The sequence below is a fragment of the Panicum virgatum genome, chromosome 3N, assembly GCF_016808335.1.
Source record: "Panicum virgatum strain AP13 chromosome 3N, P.virgatum_v5, whole genome shotgun sequence".
Lineage (NCBI taxonomy): Eukaryota > Viridiplantae > Streptophyta > Magnoliopsida > Poales > Poaceae > Panicum > Panicum virgatum.
Window position 1 is genome coordinate 34251402 of NC_053147.1, and position 19297 is coordinate 34270698.

General features: G+C 53.3%; 1 protein-coding gene across 1 annotated transcript; it reads left to right on the plus strand.

Moving 5' to 3' along the window:
- LOC120665797 (TATA box-binding protein-associated factor RNA polymerase I subunit B-like) lies at positions 1-10841 on the plus strand. The gene is made up of 5 exons (XM_039945476.1): positions 1-716; positions 2183-2793; positions 2880-3036; positions 3769-3893; positions 10265-10841. The coding sequence occupies exons 1-5, from the start codon at positions 83-85 to the stop codon at positions 10724-10726; spliced, it is 1989 nt and encodes a 662-aa protein (XP_039801410.1). The 5' UTR covers positions 1-82; the 3' UTR covers positions 10727-10841.
- Positions 10842-19297: the final 8456 nt, after the last annotated feature.

Genomic DNA, 19297 nt, shown 5'->3' on the forward strand with positions numbered 1-19297 from the left:
TGGGCGCCGAGTCGACCCAAGCATCGCTCCCCGCCCGGGCGCCCGTGCCCCGGCCGGCATTGCGGCACCGAACCTTCGAGCCATGGACGACAACCCGGGCGGCGCCTCCCCCGACACCTACGGCGGCGGCGGAAGTATCCACCTCGTGTGCTCGGGCTGCGAAATCGGCGACGACTACACCGCCGACGACGCGGAGGATGGTTTCTTTACGTGCCGCATGTGCTCGGCCGTCCACACCACCCAGGCAACCATCGCCGACCCCAACGACTTCCAAGCCACCGGCAACATCTCCGTCCGCCGCCTCGCCACCCAGCCCGCCCACAAGCTCGGCATCCCCACTCCCTCCGCCTATCCGAGGACCCCTCACGCCACGCCAGGCCCCCGCCACGCGCCCGCCGCCTCCGCCGCGGCGTTCGACGACTTCGTGAAACAGAGCGAGCCGCGGGACTTCGCGCCCGTCGCCGGGGCGTGGAGGGAGCCCGAGGATTTGGCGGCGCGGGTGCGCTGGCGCTACGTGAGGGGGCTCCAGGTCATCCTGCAGCAGCAGCTGGAGGTGCTGGTGGAGCGGCACCGGGTCGGCGCGCTTGTGTGTGGCGTTGCCGGCACCGTCTGGGTGCGGTGGGTCGCTGCATCCAAGGTGTTCGACGATATGTGGGCGCGCCAGGTGATCGCGGAACACGATGCTGCGGGGAGAGAGAAGCGTTCTGGCGGTGGAGGTGAGCCGTCTACGCTCGCCCTTGTTTAGGTATATACTAGAAAGACTGGCGTGGCGTTGCCGCGCCATAACCTGTAACCCAGTGATTGGTACAAAGGCTGGGAATGTTTTTCGCGAAATTTTAGGCTATGGATTAATTTATAGAAACTTTAGTGTATTATTACTTAGTTAGAATGTAGGGGCCGCGGGTTGATCGTGGCCATGGATTAATTTATAGAAACTTTAGTGTATTATTACTTAGTTAGAATGTAGGGGCCGCGAGTTGATCGTCATGATTTTGGGAGCCTTTTTTGCAAAGTCTATGGAGCATGGGTTAATTGATGTAGAGCTTGGATTTGTAAAAAATGCATGGATTGTGGGTTGGTCGTCATAAAGTTACCTGAGAGGTAGTTGGATCGAGAGAGTTCTCGTAAAATTACTGAAGAGGTGGCTTGAATAAATGATATTTATGAATTAACTGAGTGTGGGCTGGACTATATATTAATTTTGATAAAGTTCAAGGAGTTTTTTATAAAATTAAGTGTAGGCTGAAATTAACTGAGTGTGGGCTGGACTATATAAATGAGTTGAGTATAATTGACAACAAAGTTACTTTGTTTTTTTTCCAAAGGTAGGGATTATCTGGTATATTCTATTATAGGCAGTGTTATAGCCCATTATGCAGTGTGTAAATGTGTGAGGCAATTTAACCCGTCAACGATATACATTAAGCGGGTTGGTTCTGTAGAAGTCTTGGTGTGTTTTCTGTGGATTTGTTGTTCGTGGAGTGTAAATTGATTTCACCAAAACTCATATGGTTTTATGTGGAGCGACGTAGATAGAGTGCGAGTTGATTTTATCAGATTTCAGAGGTTTTTTTAAAAAACTGTAGGAGGCCAAACATATAATTGGTTCCGTGGGCCCCACATACGGTGGGACCCACTTTTGGGTCTCGTGAGTCCACAGTGGGGGCCACTTGTGGGTCCTGTGGGTCCATAGTGGGGCCCACTTGTGGGACCCACATTGTTGGGTCCTACGGGGCCCACGGTGGGGCCCATAACCCACTTGTGGGTCCCGTGAGTCCACAGTGGGCCCCACTTGTGGGTCACGTGGGTCCATAGTGGGCCCACTTGTGGGACCCACATTGTTTGGTCCTACGGGGCCCACGGTGGGGCCCATAACCCACTTGTGGGTCCCATGAGTCCATAGTGGGCCCACTTGTGGGTCACGTGGGTCCACAGTGGGGCCCACTTGTGGGACCCACATTGTTGGGTCCTACGGGGCCCACGGTGGGGCCCATATGTGGGACCCATATGTTGGATCAATCTGAGCCATTCACGTGCGATCCGACGGCCGAGATATTTCAGCCTACGTGGCGCAATGTGGGGGCAGAAATCCCCCCCCCCCTTTTAGGTCTTTTAAAGATTGCCATTGCCATTTGAAAGAACAGAAGAACAAACTTCACATGAATCTTTCTCTTATTTGTAGATAATAATAATAAACCTGACGAGGTGAAGTCTGAATGGGAGGATGATATCTTTCCACGACAAAAAGACAGGCGAAGGGTTGAGTTTGCCATTCTGCACTCACTGAGGATGTTGCTGCCCGTTTACTCAACACTAGCAGTCTGTTTCCTGGCCTGTCATATTGCCCGTGAAGCCATCCTACCTACTGACATTTACAAGTGGGCAATGGAAGGGAAGATCCCTTATCTGGCAGTGTTTACTAAAGTAGACAGGCTTCTTGGGAGCTTGCAGCAACTGCAAGACTGCCCTTTGGATGCAGGGCAGCTGTTCAGGCCGGTGCGAGTTATTGGAGCATGGCAACTGGAAGCTTCGGCTGGATCCATAGCACAAAGAGTAGGCTTGAGGCTTCCTTCAGTTAACTTCTATGCAATTGCTCAACGTTGCTTGAAGGACTTGTCTCTGCCTGTAGATAAAATCCTTCCTCAAGCATGCCGAATTTATGAGTGGGCAACGCCTGCAGAACTATGGTTGTCCAGTAATCCTGCTAGAGTCCCTACACGGGTTTATGTGATGGCTATACTAGTAGTGACTCTACGAGTTCTGTATAACATCAACGGTCAAGGGATATGGGAGGTGAGTTTTCCGCATAGATTCCGTTCCTTTATGCCATTTAAGTCCTTTGATAAATGCAAATAGACTGAAGTTATGTGTCTTTGCAGAAGATTTGTGAGGAAGGAAGAAACGCAGGTGGATCTGATACTGATGCAAATGCACCGACTTTCAAGAAACTTGATGACAGTAACAGCGAGGAGTTTGGCATGAGAGAACTATTATGTGCTATTGCAGATGCCTATGAAAAAATCAATGTTTCACATGGTAAGTTTGGATGGCTTCTGGTCTGTGCCTTATGTCCGCATTAGCTTTCTCTTCTAGTACACATGTGTTAGTTTGTGTCATGCTTATGCTGACATTAGTTTATCTATGTTCAACTTGCTATACTAAATCAAGTACAAATGGTTGTTTGCTTATTTCGTGGACTTAGGTCTTGGTCCTCCTTCCTGCTTGGAAGTGAAAAAGCTAATGTTGGCTAAAATGAAGATTAGCACATGTGGTTACCGTACATCATTCTGTGTCTCAAATCTTCACAAACAAAGCACAAGTTTCTTACACTGTCACTCCTGGTAATGCCTTAATTGTACAATTATCATCAACTTATGCTTCCAAACACATACAGGGCAGACTAATGGAGAACATTGGACCAGTTTAACATGTGCTTCAATTAAGACAGTTTTGCTTTGTCCTTTTTCTATAGATGGTGTCGAGTAACTTCATTTCAGCACTGAAATGGGAAGTGTTAGATTTTTGTAAAATTTCTGCCAGTTAAAGAAACATGAGATTTTTACTTTGCAAATTCAATAAGATGTTGTACTGGCTGTTAGAAATTATTTTCATTTAATCGATTAAGAATTATGGGAGTATGCTATTATGAGAAGATTATTTGGTAGTACCATCAATTTGTGTGTCAGTCTAGATAGCTGACACTTTTGTTGCGAGTGGGAGTACTTCTTAATGGTAGGGCACCTGACTTGATGTTTTCTAATTTTACAGACTACTTGAGTGACCTCCAATCTTATCTCAAATACTGCAAGGAAGTTATTTTTACTGGGATTACAGTTTCAACGGAAAAGGAGCATCTAATAGAGATCTTTTCAGATATGTACAAAGCCAGAGAGGTATGTACTTTGCTTGACAATGTTTTCATGTATTTTCCTTTCGCATGAGGTGCCAAAAATATCATATTGTGTAACTTGAAGATGTTGATGTGTATAGTTTAGGCCCATCTAGAGGCACATGTAATGGCTACCATATTACCCACCCTATCTAGGGTTTGGAAGAATACATGGAAAATTAATCACAAACATGGTATCTAGCCTTCTCTTCTCTCTCCCTCTCCCTCCCTCCCTCTAGCCAGCCGCTAGCCCATCCCGCCGCCGGCGCCATGGCTCGCCGGCCGCCGGCGCTGCCGCTGCCGCCCCTCTCCCTCCCCTCTCCTCTGCTCCTGGCGGCTCCTCTGCTCCCGGTGGCGCCTCCTTTGTGCTGGCCGTCTGGCCGCCGCGGCCATGGCCCGCCGCGCCTTGGGCGCCCGCCGCCGCCATCGCCCCCCTCGACGCCTGGCCGCCGCCGGCCGCCGCCGTGACAGATCCGGTCGCCCTGGGCGCGGATCCGCCCGCGGGGGGCACGCGCGGTGGCCGCGCCGACCACCTCGCCCTGGGCGCTGCCGGCGCGGGCACAGCGGACTCCGCCGCCGCCGCCGCCCTGGGCGCGGGCGGCGCAGGCGCGAGGGACGCAACCGCCATGGCCGCGGGTACGGGGGGCGCCAACGCCGCCGCGGCCGCCGCCGCGGCCTTTGCCCCTCCTCCTACCTGGCGCGGACTGGGTATGCACCCTATGGACGCGCCGTTCGCCGCCACCGCCTTCCACGGGATGCCGCCCCCCGTCACCGGAGCTGCTCCGGCCGACGCTGCTCTTGCCGCGGCTCTCCTCGCCGCCAAGTTCGAGGCCGCGGCGGCTCAGGAGCGGGTCCGCACGGCTGCCCTCGCGTGGGAGCGCGAGCGCTCCGCGGCCGATGCTCTCGCTCGCCGGGTCGTTGAGGCGGAGCACTACATCCTCCGCACCGGCCCGTGGCCCGCCGCCCCCTTCGTCGAGCACGCCGCCTCTTCTTCCCACGAGGCTCCGCCCTCGGGTTCTGGACCTCGGCTCGACCCGACCGATCCCATGGTCGCCCAGCTCCACCTTCAGGCCACCGGCGTCGAGAACATCAAGGCCCTGGTCTCCGTCCTCCTCGACCCTACGTCCTCCTCCTACGGGCGCTGGCGGGACCATGTCCTCCTCGCCCTCCGCCGCTACACACTCGACGACCACGTCCTCCTCGACACGCCGGTCGAGGCGTGTGACGTGGTGTGGCTGCGCCTCGACAGCGCCGCCCTGTCCTGGATCTTTGGGACCATCTCCCTAGATCTGCAGGACATCGTCCGGACTCACGACGGAACCGCCCGCCAGGCCTGGCTGGCGCTCGAGGGACAGTTCCTTGGCAACGACGAGTTCCGCGCTCTCCAGCTCGACGCCAGCTTCCGCACCTTCGAGCAGGGGGACCTCTCCGTTGGGGAGTTCTGTAGAAGGATGAAGGGCATGGCCGATGCTCTTCACGACCTCGGGTGCGCGGTGCCCGACCGGGTCTTGGTGCTCAATGTCGTGCGAGGTCTCAGTCCTACCTATAACCACCTGCGGACATGGATCACCCGCCAGAGGCCCTTCCCCTCCTTCCTGTAGGTCCGGGATGACCTGGTCTTCGAGGAGATCACCCGGGCTCTTTTCGTCTTCCCAATGTCCTTGTTGCTCGTCAGATGGTTCACAACATTCTTTCCATTCGCCAGTTTACTACTGACAATCCTTGTTCCATTGAATTTGACTCTTCTGGTCTTACTGTGAAGGATTCGGCTTCCCAGCGTCCACTCCAACGATATGACAGCTCGGGGCCCCTTTACACCCTTCGTCTTCCTGCTTCCGCTGCTCCGCCTTCGACTTCTTCTTCGTCTGCTGCTTTTGCCATGACGCCGTCTTCCCCCACCTGGCACCGCCGGCTTGGTCACCCCGGCCGCGACGTTTTGGCTCAGCTCGGTCGTAGTACCGATGTTCCATGTACTAGGAATCCTGCTGAGCACCTTTGTCATGCGTGCCAGTTAGGTCGTCATGTCATACTTCCTTTTTCTTCTTCTTCGCATGCTGCGCATGCCTTTGATCTTGTTCACTGTGACTTGTGGACATCTCCTGTACTCAGCATGTCTGGTTATAAATATTATCTGGTGGTGGTTGATGATTTTTCTCATTACTCTTGGACTTTTCCTTTGCGCGCCAAGTCTGAGACCTTCCCCACCCTCCTCCACTTTTTTGCCTGGGTGTCCACTCAGTTCGGCCTCACCATTAAGGCCGTCCAGTGTGACAACGGGCGTGAGTTCGATAATTCCACCTCCCGTTCCTTCTTCCTCTCTCGGGGTGTTCACCTGCGTATGTCTTGTCCGTATACCTCTCCTGAGAACGGCAAGGCTGAGCGGATGATTCGCACAATGAACGACGTCGTGCGCACCCTTCTGATCCAGGCCTCTCTGCCCCCGCGCTTCTGGGCTGAGAGCCTCCACACCGCCACCTACTTGCTTAACCGCCTTTCGTCCACTACTTCTCCTGCTCTCACTCCTCACCACGCTCTTTTCGGTACCCCTCCTCGCTACGACCACCTTCGGGTCTTCGGGTGTGCATGTTACCCTAACATCTCCGCCACTGCTTCTCACAAGCTGGCGCCCCGCTTGACTCGTTGTGTGTTTCTTGGTTACTCCCCTGACCACAAGGGGTACCGATGCTTTGACCTCACCTCTCGCCGCGTCCTGATCTCCCGACACGTCGTGTTTGACGAGTCGGATTTCCCCTACTCCACCTCCACACCTTCTCCTGACTCCGAGCTGGAGTCGCTGTTTTCGACTGACCCGGTGGTTCAGCCACCTTTACCTGTTTGTCCTTTCCCTGCAGGTTTTCCCGGTGCACCGGCACCGCTTCCGGTGATCCCTGCTGCGCCCAGCACGGCCCCGGTGCCCGCTGTCGCGCCACGCGCGGCCCCAGGACCTCCTGTTGTGCCGTGCGCGGCCCCGAGGTCTCCTGCAGTGCCACGCGCGGCCACGGTGCCTCCTCCAGCACCTGCGCGGTACGCTCAGCCGGTGCAGGTGTACCAACATCGTTCGGCGCCGGCACCGGCGCCGCCGCGGTACGCTCAGCCGGTGCAGGTGTACCGGCGTCGTTCGGCGTCGACACCGTCGCCGCCTCCGGCTCCGGAGGCTCCTACGACGCCTACAACGGAGCCGTCGCCGCCGCCGCCTCCGCCGCCTCGCTCTCGAGTCGAGCCGGCGGTGTACCACCCGCCAGTCGTCCATCGGGATCCTCGACATATCCATCCCATGGTGACTCGGCGGATGGCGTCTCAGGCCGTGACTCTCTCCGCCACCGAGTGGGAGCCGCGGGTCTCGCCGGTACCCTCCTCTGTTCGTGACGCCTTAACGGATCCTCACTGACGTCGCGCGATGGAAGAGGAGTACGCGGCTCTTCTTGCTAACCAGACAAGGGACCTCGTACCGCATCCGTCTGGTTGCAATGTGGTCACAGGCAAGTGGATCTGGACGCATAACCGTCGGGCTGATGGCACACTGGAGCGCTACAAGGCTCGCTGGGTTCTTCGGGGTTTCACCCAGCGGCCTGGCGTGGACTATGATGAGACCTTCAGTCCAGTGGTGAAGCCTGCTACTGTGTGCACGGTCCTCTAGCTTGCGCTCTCTCGCTCTTGGTCTGTGCACCAGCTGGATGTGAAGAATGTGTTTCTTCATGGCACTCTGTCAGAGACAGTCTACTGCTCTCAGCCAGCGGGATTTGTGGACTCCAGTCGTCCGGACATGGTCTGCCGGCTCAACAAGTCTCTATGGGTTGAAGTAGGCTCCTCGGGCTTGGTATTCTCGGTTCGCCACGTTCTTGCTGACATTGGGGTTCACCGAGGCCAAGTCTGACACGTCTCTCTTTATCTACCGCCGTGGGGATGAGACTGCCTATCTGCTGCTCTATGTCGATGACATTGTGCTCACAGCCTCAAGTCAGCAGTTGTTTCAGCGCGTCATCTCCTCTCTGCAGCAGGAGTTTGCTATGAAGGATCTTGGTCAGCTCCACCACTTCTTGGGCGTCACTGTTGAGCCTCGCCCGTCTGGCCTCCTCATTCACCAGCGGCAGTATGCCCTCGATATTCTGGAGCGGGCTGGGATGACTGATTGCAAGTCCTGCTCCACTCCTGTTGACACTCAGGCGAAGCTGCTGATCTGGGTGATCTTGTGGCTGATCCGACTGCCTACCGGAGTCTGGCCGGTGCCTTGCAGTACCTCACCTTCACCAGGCCGGATCTCATCTACGCTGTTCAGCAGGTCTGTCTCCATATGCATGATCCCCGGGAGTCACACCTTGCTGCGCTGAAGCGTCTCCTCCGGCTACGCCGTCTTCCTGGGCGGCTATGTAGCACGGATACGGATACGTGTATCGGTATCAGAAGGATACGGATACGCAGATACGTCAATTTTCTAAAAAATCCGATACGCGGATACGTTTTATTTTTTATTTAAATAAATAAAGAACAATACATATCAAACAGCACGTTTGGCTGGGCTGGAAAGCAGCTGGTAGGCTGTTTTTGGGCTGGAAAGCAGCCAGCACATCTAATAACTCACCCTTAAGCCTGTCCGCACTCCGGTCACTCTCTCCTCCCTACCTCCTCTCTCTCCCACGCACGTTGCCCCTCTCCTGCTCCGCAGTCCGCCCCCTCCCAATCGCTCCGCCCCCTCCTCCTTCCTCCCACTCGCTCCGCCCCCTCCCCCTGGAGCTCGCCGCGCTCGCCGCCCCTGGAGCTCCAGATCCAGCGCGAGCGGCTGCGGCGGCGGCCGGATCCGCCGCAACGGGCCCCGCGGCGGCAGAGGCCCTTATCTCTCTCACCTCGAGCTCCTCTGCTTGAGTCGGCCGCCGTACCCCACCTCGCCCCCACACCGGCAGCCTCCTCCTCCCCTCTCTCTCTCCCCTCGAGCTCCTCCTCCTCCTCTCCGGATCCCATGGCTAGCCCGCGCGCTGTAGCAGTGCAGCTAGCTCCCCCATCTCCTGCGTCGGCGGCGCTTCTCCTCGAGCTCGGCGGCGGCGGGGACGCGGCGGAGTGGTCCGGGACGCGGGCGGGCGAGACAGTGGCGGCGAGCGGCACGACCCAATGGCTGGCCTCGACCTTGGAGCATGGCGCGAAGGCCGGCACAGCGGCAAGCTGCAGCTCCATTGGATCCCCGCCGAGCTCGGTCTGGATGGCAGCCCCCTCCCTCTTTCTCTCCTGCCCCGCCGCCCCGGCCATCCCCGATGCCGTGTCCCACGTGCAGATACGTATCCGGCGCACGTATCGATTTATTCGCGATTTTCTTTTTTTTCTGATACTCCGCGGATACGTATCTAGAGTGTATCCGACACGTATCCGTATCGGATACGCAATACGCTGCTAAACTGTTGTGTCCGTGTAATGTAGCTAGGCGGCAACCTGGTCTCCTGGTCGTCCAAGCGGCAGCCGGTTGTCTCCCGCTCCAGTGCCGAGGCGGAGTACCGGGCTGTCGCTAACGGCGTGGCGGAGGCGTCCTGGCTCCAACAGCTCTTGGCGGAGCTCCACAGCCCGCTCGCCAAGAGCTCGCTCGTCTACTACGACAACGTCAGCGCCGTGTATCTCTCCACCAACACCGTTTAGCATCAGCGGACGAAGCATGTGGAGATCGACTTGCACTTCGTGCGCGACAGGGTCGCCATCGGCGATGTTTGGGTACTCCATGTCCCGACCACTTGCCAGTTTGCCAACATCTTCACCAAGGGACTACCCTCCTCGACCTTCTCGGAGTTTCGCTCCATCCTCAACGTAGCAGGTGGCTAGTTGTGGCTGCGGGGGAGGGGGGAGGGTATTTGCCTTGCGTGTACTTTCTCGTTGTCCAGTCTTGAACACCGCTGCACCAGTTGTTCAGACTGCGGGGGGTGTTGGCCTTTTTATTCTCCAGTCTTGAACTCCGCTGCGCCGGTAGTTCAGACTGCGGGAGGGGTGTTGGTGTGTATAGTTTAGGCCCATCTAGAGGCCCATGTAATGGCTACCATATTACCCACCCTATCTAGGGTTTGGAAGAATACATGAAAAATTAATCACAAACAGAAGACTCTGGAGCAGTTCTTTCTCTATGTAAACTGTATTAACGGCTTAAAATACAGTGCAGGCGTGCAGCACATCCCAGGTTGTATCACGCCAAACTTGCAATTATAATTTTTTCTAGAAAATCTATAGTAGTCAATGCAGTCCATTGATTAAGTTTGATCTTGAACCTCGATATTTTGTTATGGGTGGGGTCTCCATGTCGATTTTGTGGCTGATTAGTTGTTTTGACAGTATCATTCTAGTTGTGTTGCACAAAGTTTGCTCCCAACTACGAAATATTTAGATGCTTATGATATTGCATTGCAGGATGACAATCCAAAAGAGCATGTAAAATCCCAGTCTCAAGGTACTGAAGAAACTACAATTACAAAAGGAGTGAACAAGCGCTACCGAGATGGAACATTTGTTGAAGCAAGTTGTACTTCCTCATCTTCAGGTCATGACCCAATGCAAATCCTCGTGTCAGAGATGCAAGATCATGGATTTCATTATATGCCACCTAGGAAACCGAGGAAATCAGATGGTTATCTTCGTTATAGGAGGAGGAGACTAAGTGGTGGCTTTATGTATGTTGCGCATGCTGATTACTACATGTTGGTGCGTGCGTTTGCAAAGCTTGCAGAAATTGATGTTCGTATCATGCATATCAGTGTGTTAAAACTTGAGAGGGGTCTCGCATGTATTGAGGATCGAATTGAAAGAAGCTTGAACACCTTGCAGAACCTTTCTAGCAGAACGAGAGATGAGCTAAGGTCCGTATCAGACTGAAGTTTTTAATGGAGTGTCATACACTGCCAACGTATTAAGTTTTTACATTTTCTTTTGAAAAGCAGAATTTCCCAAGCACTACTGCTTTTTATATAAAAACATTTAGTATCATGCATTTATCACTCCAGGAATACCATGTGATTTGGTCAGTATATCTGAATGTGTTTTGACTACTGGTGGCACACGTGACACGAAAGAAGAAACCCCCCCATTCCTTTTTTTTTCTGGCAAAACATGTGGTTTAAAAGGATGATTAGCTGCTACCTCAGCAAAACAAGGCTTCTTGTGGCTGGACATTGGAAAGCAAGCTGAGCACATAAAACAAAAATGGCAGGTCTTTGTTTGCTGAAGCAAATCTGTCTTTATAATGAACAAAGACCCCAAAAGCTTGTTCAGAGGTGTCGTATAAGTCTCCAAATTCTCAAAATGCATTTTCAGACCTTAGGACTTGTCCTAATGTATCACCCAGGTCTCTAAACTCTCAAAATACATCTTCGTCCATTAAACTTGTCCTAGGATGTCATTTAGGTCCTTAAACTCTTAAAATACACTATCAAATCAGCAAATTCATCACATTCACCTTTACAAATTTGGAAACTAAAAATATATGTTTTAAGAGTTTAGGGACTCAGATGACATCTTATGATAAGTTCAGGGATTTCAATATGCATATTGAGAGTTTGGGGACGTCGATGACTTAGAGTTCAGGGACCTAGATGGCACCTTACAACAAGTTTAGGAAGTGACAATGTATTTTTCTCTATATTTAGTTACCAAATTAATAATTAACATTTTCTATATTTACACAAATTTATAATAGTTTGTTTCCCAAGATTTAGTGGTACAATAATTTGTTGGATTTTTTAGTTAGTATACGTTAACTTGAACTTTTCCAATATCTAGGCATATATAAAAGTATATATTTATTTACCAAATTTGATGTGGGCATCCCTACCCTTGGTACAACCACAAATATGGTACATCAAGGACAACAAAGTCGCACAACTAGAGATCGAGAAACATGCCTAATTCTCAAGTAAATTCGTTTCTAGCTGTCCATACATATAGTTCTTAGAATTGGATGATACTTAATCATAACGATGGTTTATTTATATTTACAAACAAAGTTGAAGAACCAATCAAGTGTGTGGGTGCTACCAGCGAATTCGAACATAGATAACATCCAATTCGGACCAACGTTTCGGACCACGCGTTCAGACCTGCAGGAAGCACTAGATTGAGATGGTCCTAACTCTTCACTCTAACTGTTGTTCGGCATTACGAGTACTTGTTGGAAAGGTCTTGAAATCTACTTTCTGATGGACCCAACCTCATGATGAAATTCCTCTGTAGCTAAGCGGAATCGCCAAAATGATGTTTGGATTTCCAGACATGGGCCGAGTTATTTGTTTGTCTAGCCCACTAAGGGCCCATTTTAAGTTAGGGTTTCGAAACACCCTCCTGGCTGCCTTCCCACCTATATAAACTAGTAGCAGCCACAAGAAAATACTTGAGTTTTGTTTAGATGAAAGTTTAGCTGGTGCTATTTATTTTAATGCATATCAAAGAATTGTTTTTGAAAAAGGGCCTTTCTTTTTCTTTATTTTATATCAGGCTACTAAATACTAAACAAATTGAAGAAAAGAGAGAATTCAGAATAGCTACAAGAAAGACTAATCCAATCCATAATGATGTATCAGAAAATACAACATTTTTATTATTTGACCAACCATCGCGTGTGTCGATTAGACCACCCGATTTACTTGATTTAGAACCCCAAACTTGTGTGTACCGGATTCATCCTTTGGGTAAGATCCGTGTGTTGTTTGCTTGTCCCCTTGTTCTTCAATTTGATTGCAGGTTCAAGGTTGTTCTTGGCACAGCAAGAGCAGGACAAATTGGAGATGGTGTAACTATCGCTAAGGTGTTGCCTCTTGTGGTGTTGTAGTCGGGCAGCACAACGTCGATCCTCCAAATTGAGTTATCCCCCACTCTCAATGATAGGTCATGAACCAAACCCTAACAGGTTCTATCAAAATTAATAATGGACCTTTACTATATTTATACAAATGCATGATAGTTTTTTCCCAAGATTTAGTTATACATTAATTGATTGGGTTTTGATTTTTTAAATAGTACATATTAAATTGACCTTTTCAATATCTACGCATATATAAAAGTATATATTTTTTTACAATTTATTTAACAAATTATTGAAGTAATTGTTTTAATTTAAATTATTTGTTGCTGTTCAGAGATGAATACGACGTGGATGTACAAAATACGAAGGATGGAGGCCTACTTCCTTGAAGAACTTAATAAATTCATTCAAGCTGTGGAGAACACGCAAGAAATGAGAAGACACATATGATACCGTACCCATGCAAAACTTGCAAGAATAGTATTCAGCAACACAACTATCATCAGATCGCATATGTTGGCGGGTGGATTTGTTGAGAAGTATATGATCTGGACATATCATGGCGAGGATGTTCCCCCTCCGATGGAGAATCAATATATCCACTTGATGAAATCATACAAGACATCCAATTTGACAGATTGTTTGATGCTTATTATGATTTTTATGATGGTGGCGGTGATGATGATGGTGTCGATGAGAGGCTCATCGATGGTGATGGTAGTGATGATGAACTTTCATGTTGTGCTGTCGGGTACCATAATATGGGCACCCTAACCTAGGGATTAAAACGCCTTCAAAAACGCAAAACACAATTAGGCAACCAGTCCAAAGCCCCCCGTGCTTTGCCATCATCTATGCTTGGACGCCCAAATCCTCCCCAGGTTCCAAAGGCCCAAATACGCGATTGGCCCACGGCCCAACACCAAAGTATGGCTCGTCCGAGACCTCACAGGCCGCAGAGCGACCTCCGCCTCGCCCGAGGCCTCCCCGCCGAGGCCCCTGGCAGCGCGTCGCATCTCCGCCTAGCCCAAGGGTAAGAGGCTTACCCTCGGAGAGCAAGCGAACTCTCCCCCTCGGCCGAGCCCTCCCGCAAGGCCTCGGTACGAGGGGAAACTCCGTCCCGTTCGAGGCCCCCTCGGCAGACTGGGACTGTGACCCTCTCACTCGACGGGGCCAGCGCATTTATTACGAACCACTCCATGGCATGGCACGGGTGTCAGGCGGCGTCAGCGGCCACGGCGCACAGCGGGCGTGACCGGAGTCCCATCCACCAACTCCGGTCACTATGACACCATTCCTGACGTTGTGCGGACTCGCCATGCGCTGCGCGAACGTGACCGGCACTGCGCCCGCCACTGTGCTACCAAATCTTTGTACTCCCCCTCTGCAGGACCCTCGGCGGGCATGGGCAACGACCCTCGAGCACGGTACGGCTATCGACCAGGACGAGGCCGCCATCATAAACACCCTCGGAGCTTCGCCCGGTCAAATGCAGAGGACAGCGCACCCTGCAGCTGTTGCCACGCCATCCACGGATGCCACAGGCCAGGGACACATTCCCAGCATGACTAAAACCTTCCAAGGATGGTGACCATGCCCGTGACCATGCCTCACAGTGCTCGGTGATAGGAACTGCCAATTGCTCCCCCCGATTCGAGGAGAGGATGACGAAATTAGAGACATTTCGTGCATGTAACCTGCCCAAGGAGGAGGCGGACCTCTTCCCAGAGAGGTTGAACTCTCTGAGAATCGCACACACTCAAGTTGGTGCTGGACCGCGAGGTCTAGACACCCACAGTTGGCGCGTCAGGTAGGGGCGCTGCGTGACAATCATCGTTTGCTCCCGCTTGCTCTCTACATGGCAGACGAGTCATGCCCGATCCGGTCAGGCATGGTAATCTGGTTCGGGAGTCTTGAGTTCATGGCAACCGGCAACGGTTACAACATGGTACACCTCCCGCCCAGGACCAACCCTGACGCTCCGACACCACAGCACCGGCGCAGGAGGCGCTCGGGCCAGCGCGCGCGGCAAGCGCGCCTGGAACGGCGCAGGGCGGCTCGCCTCAGCTCCCCCACGTGGGCCGAGGCTAGCGTACCACTATCTGACACCGTGGTGGAGGACGCCACCTCTTCATCACCAAAGGCAGCAGTGGAGCTGACAGAGGGGAACACGTCTAGGCCGCCGCTCCATCCTTACGGGATGAGAACTCCTGCTGCACCTACGCGTCATCCGTCAGCACCAACATGAGCACGTACAAGGACTTGCCCGGGCATCATCTGCTCTCGGTCCGCAACCTCATCGCATCAACACCTGACAGCTCATACCCCGACTCCGCGGACGAGGGATACATCTTCGCGCTCGATCGCGTTGCCCCGGACTTCTCTGAAGTCCGCGATCGCGAGGCCTTTTTGTCATTTTAGGCTACGGTGGACTACTGCCTCACCTGCTCCGACGGCTCCAGCAAGAGGGATTATGATCCCACTCGAGAATGCTTCCTCGTCAAGCTGGAGCAGCACGACGACAACGCGCCAAACGCAGCACACGCCCCGGCGGCAGCGCCGTTAGCGCCTGCAGCACCCAGACCGGCCACCCCGGTTAACTCGGGACTACAGCAAGCACAACTGGAGGAACTCTAGGAGCTTGAAGCCAAGCCCAGGAGGAGCGTTAGCATACGTAGTAGCTGCGCGCCACGCTCGAGCATGAGCATATCGGCCGCGGTGTAGGACCCCAGAGAGGCAGGACGCATCGCCCGAGAGCGGATTATGGCGGATGACAGCGTGGAGAACCAACCGGCCTTGAACAGGGCAAGCCAAAAGATTACCGCTGCGGCTATTCTACTCCGAGCCATGCCCGAACCCTCTATGCCCAAGGGCCGCAATCTGCGCAGAGAAGCGCAAGCTCTCCTCGAAGATGCTGCGATGCAGCAGGCCGAGAGCTCTACGTCTCGTATGCGCTCGGCGGCCTCGGCAAAAGCCGGTGGAACTGCGCGACAAGACCGCGAGGTCTCTGTGCATACCCCACCAGCGAAAAGGGACAAGGCACCCTCGGTATGCCCGGCGGTCGGGGCAAAGGTGCCCACGGTGCACGACCGTATCCAATTGCCTCCTGTAAAGGAGCGCATCCGGGACACGTGCGGCAACGCCGACGATGGCAACGTCAACCAAAAGAGGCGGGACGGTGCGGCCCGCGGCTACCACCCTCGGCGTGGCAGCCGCTACGACAGCAAGGAGGATAGGAGCCCATCACTGGAGCCCCAGGGCACCCGCGTGTTTAGCCGGGAAATCCGCGCTGCTCCGTTTCCCCCACTCTTTTGACCGCACTCGGGAGAGACAGATCCCAGGCTCTGGCTCAACGACTACCCCCTGGCTTGCCAGCTGGGCGGTGCGAATAATGACGCAGTGATTATTCGTAACCTTCCTCGGCACCTTGCAGATTCCACGCGTACATGGCTCGAACACCTTCCCGCCAATCAAATCCATGACTGGTCCGACCTGGTCAAGACCTTCGTGGGGAACTTCCAAGGCACGTACGTGCATCTCGGGAACTCTTGGGATCTCCAAGGGTACCGTCAGCAACCCGACGAGCCCTTGTGTGACTACATTCGTCACTTCACCAAGCAATACACCTAGCTCCCCAGCGTCACCGACTCCGACATCATCAGCACCTTTCATTTGGGCACAACATGCAAGGATCTGGTGCGCGAGTTGGGACGGAGCCCTCCCTCCAGTGCCAATGAGCTGTTTGATGTTGCTACCAACTTTGCCTCTGGCGAGGAGGCGGTCGGTGCTATCTTCGACAGTAAGAAGGGCAAATGTAAGGAGGAAGCGCCCGCGGAGGGCAGCAAGACCAATAACCAGTGGCGGAGCATGATCTCTAATTTCAGAAGAATGAGGGGGGGCCACCATTTTGCTACAGTAATGAATAGTGTTAAAATTCCTGTTTATTACGTGTAAAATTTGCAAAGCCAGGGGGGCCATGGCCCCCTTTGGCCCTCATGAAGCTCCGCCAGTGCCAAGAACCCCGAGAAGAACCAAAAGCGGGGCAGGAAAGGAAAGAAGAAGGGCTAGCAGAACCAGCGTGATCAAGGGCAGGGGGAGGACTCCGACGAAGCCCTCACCATCACCTCTGATCGCAAAGGTCTCCGAAGACCCCCTTGAGGCGGTGGCCCGTTCGATGACATGTTTAAGAAGCCGTGTCCTTATCATAAGGTCCCGGTCAACCACACCCACGAGGAGTGTGACATGCTCTGCAATTACTTCAACCGTCTCGGCCGCAAGGAAGAGAACAAGAAGAAGGACGCAGAGGACAGGGGCAACGATGGCTATCCTCCGGTGGAGAATGTGTTCTTCATCTTCGGTGGACCAACGGCGAACATGACCCCTCAGCAGTGCAAGCAAGAGCGCCGAGAGGTAAACTCAGTCTCCGTTTACAAGGCCTCACCATCCTACCTCGACTGGTCGGAGGACACCATCTCCTTCAGCCATGAAGACCACTCCGACTATATCCTGAATCCAGGACAGTACCTGCTCATCGTGGATCCAATCATCGGCAACACCCGGTTCTCCAAGGTGCTCATGGACGAAGGCAGCAGCCTCAACATCATGTATGCGCACACCTTGGAGCTCATGGGGATCGGCCTGGACAAGCTGCGCCCCAGCACGTCGCCGTTTCACGGTGTTGCGCCGGGAAAGCGAGTCCAGCCCCTCGGACAGATTGATCTGCCCGTCTGCTTCGGCACACCGGCCAACTTCCACAAGGAAATGCTCACCTTCGGGGTAGTGGGGTTCCGTGGGACGTACCATGCCATTCTGGAACGGCCGTGTTACGCCAAGTTCATGGCGGTCCCCAACTACACCTACCTCAAGATGAAGATGCCGGGTCCGAGGGGTGTCATCACCATCGGCCCATCGTTCGAGCACGCCTACGAGTGCGACGTCGACTGCATCGAGCGCGCTAAGGCCCTGACAGAGGATGAGGCCCTCGCCGCCGACTTGGAGAAGATGGCGAACGAAGCCATTGACTCTTCGCACCGACACGCTGGCAGCTTCGAGCCTGCTGAGGGTATCAAAGGGTAGCTCCGAACTGTCCCGACGGCAAGGCACTGAAGATCAGCGCCACCCTCGGCAGCAAATAGGAAGTGGTGCTCGTCGGCTTCCTCCGCGCCAACACCGACATCTTCGCGTGGAGCCCCTTGGACATGCTTAGCATACCGAGGGAGGTCGCCGAGCACTCCCTTGACATCCAGCCCAACTCCAAGCCGATGAAACAGCGCCTGTGACGCTTCGACGAGCTCAAGCGCCAGGCGATCGGCAAGGAGGTGCACAAGCTGCTGGCGGCCAAATTCATCAAGGAGGTATTCCATCCCGAGTGGCTAGCTAATCTTGTACTAGTTAAGAAAAAGAATGGAAAATGGAGGATGTACGTAGATCATACTGGTTTAAATAAAGCATGTCCGAAAGTTCCCTTTCCTTTGCCACAAATTGATCAAATAGTTGATTCAACCGCGGGATGTGAACATTTATCCTTTCTTGATGCCTATTCCGGCTACCACCAAATAAAGATGAAAGAATTCGACCAGCTCGCGACTTCTTTCATCACACCTTTCGGCATGTACTGCTACGTCACGATGCCCTTTGGCCTTAGAAACGCAGGAGCCACATATCAGCGGTGTATGCTCCACGTTTTTAGGGACCATATCGGGCGGATCGTAGAAGCATATGTCGATGACATCATTGTGAAATCCAGAAAATCTAACAACCTGGTGACCGATCTCAAGATCACGTTCGACTGCCTTAGAGCCAAGGGGCTAAAGCTCAATCCGGAAAAATGCATGTTCGGAGTGCCTCGAGGCATGCACTTGGGCTTCATCATCTCCCAGTGAGTCATCAAACACAACCCTGAGAAAGTTTCGGCCATCACTCGGATAGGACCAATCCGAGACCTAAAGGGGGTACAGAAGGTTATGGGTTGCCTGGCAGCCCTTAGCCGTTTCATCTCACGTCTCGGTGAGAAAGGTTTACCTCTATACCGACTCCTGAGGAAAACCGAACACTTTTCGTGGACCCCCGAGGCTCAGGAAGCCCTCAACAAGCTAAAAGCGTCGCTTACTCATGCCCTAATTCTAACACCGCCGTTGGGCAGCGAGCCTCTCTACCTATACGTAGCAGCAACAACCCAAGTGGTCAGTGCAACCATCATTGTGGAAAGACAAGAGGAGGGACACGCTTTGCCCGTCTAGAGGCCTGTATACTTCATCAGTGAAGTATTGTCTGAGACCAAGTCACGGTACCCACAGATCCAGAAGCTGCTATACGCAGTGGTCCTGGCTCGGCGCAAGCTGCACCACTACTTCGAGACTCCTCTCGTAACTGTGATCTCGTCCTTCCCACTGGGGTAGATAGTCCACAATAGGGAAGCCACGGGTAGGATAGCCAAGTGGTTAGTGGAACTTATGGGAGAAGCTCTCACTTATGCGCCTCGCAAGGCGATCAAATCCCAAATCTTGGCGGACTTTATTGCAGAATGGACCGACACTCAGCTGCCCCCACCACAAATCCAAGCAGAGTGTTGGACCGTGTACTTCGATGGGTCGGTGATGAAAACTGGCGCAGGTGCTGGCCTTCTTTTCATCTCGCCCCTCGGAGTACAT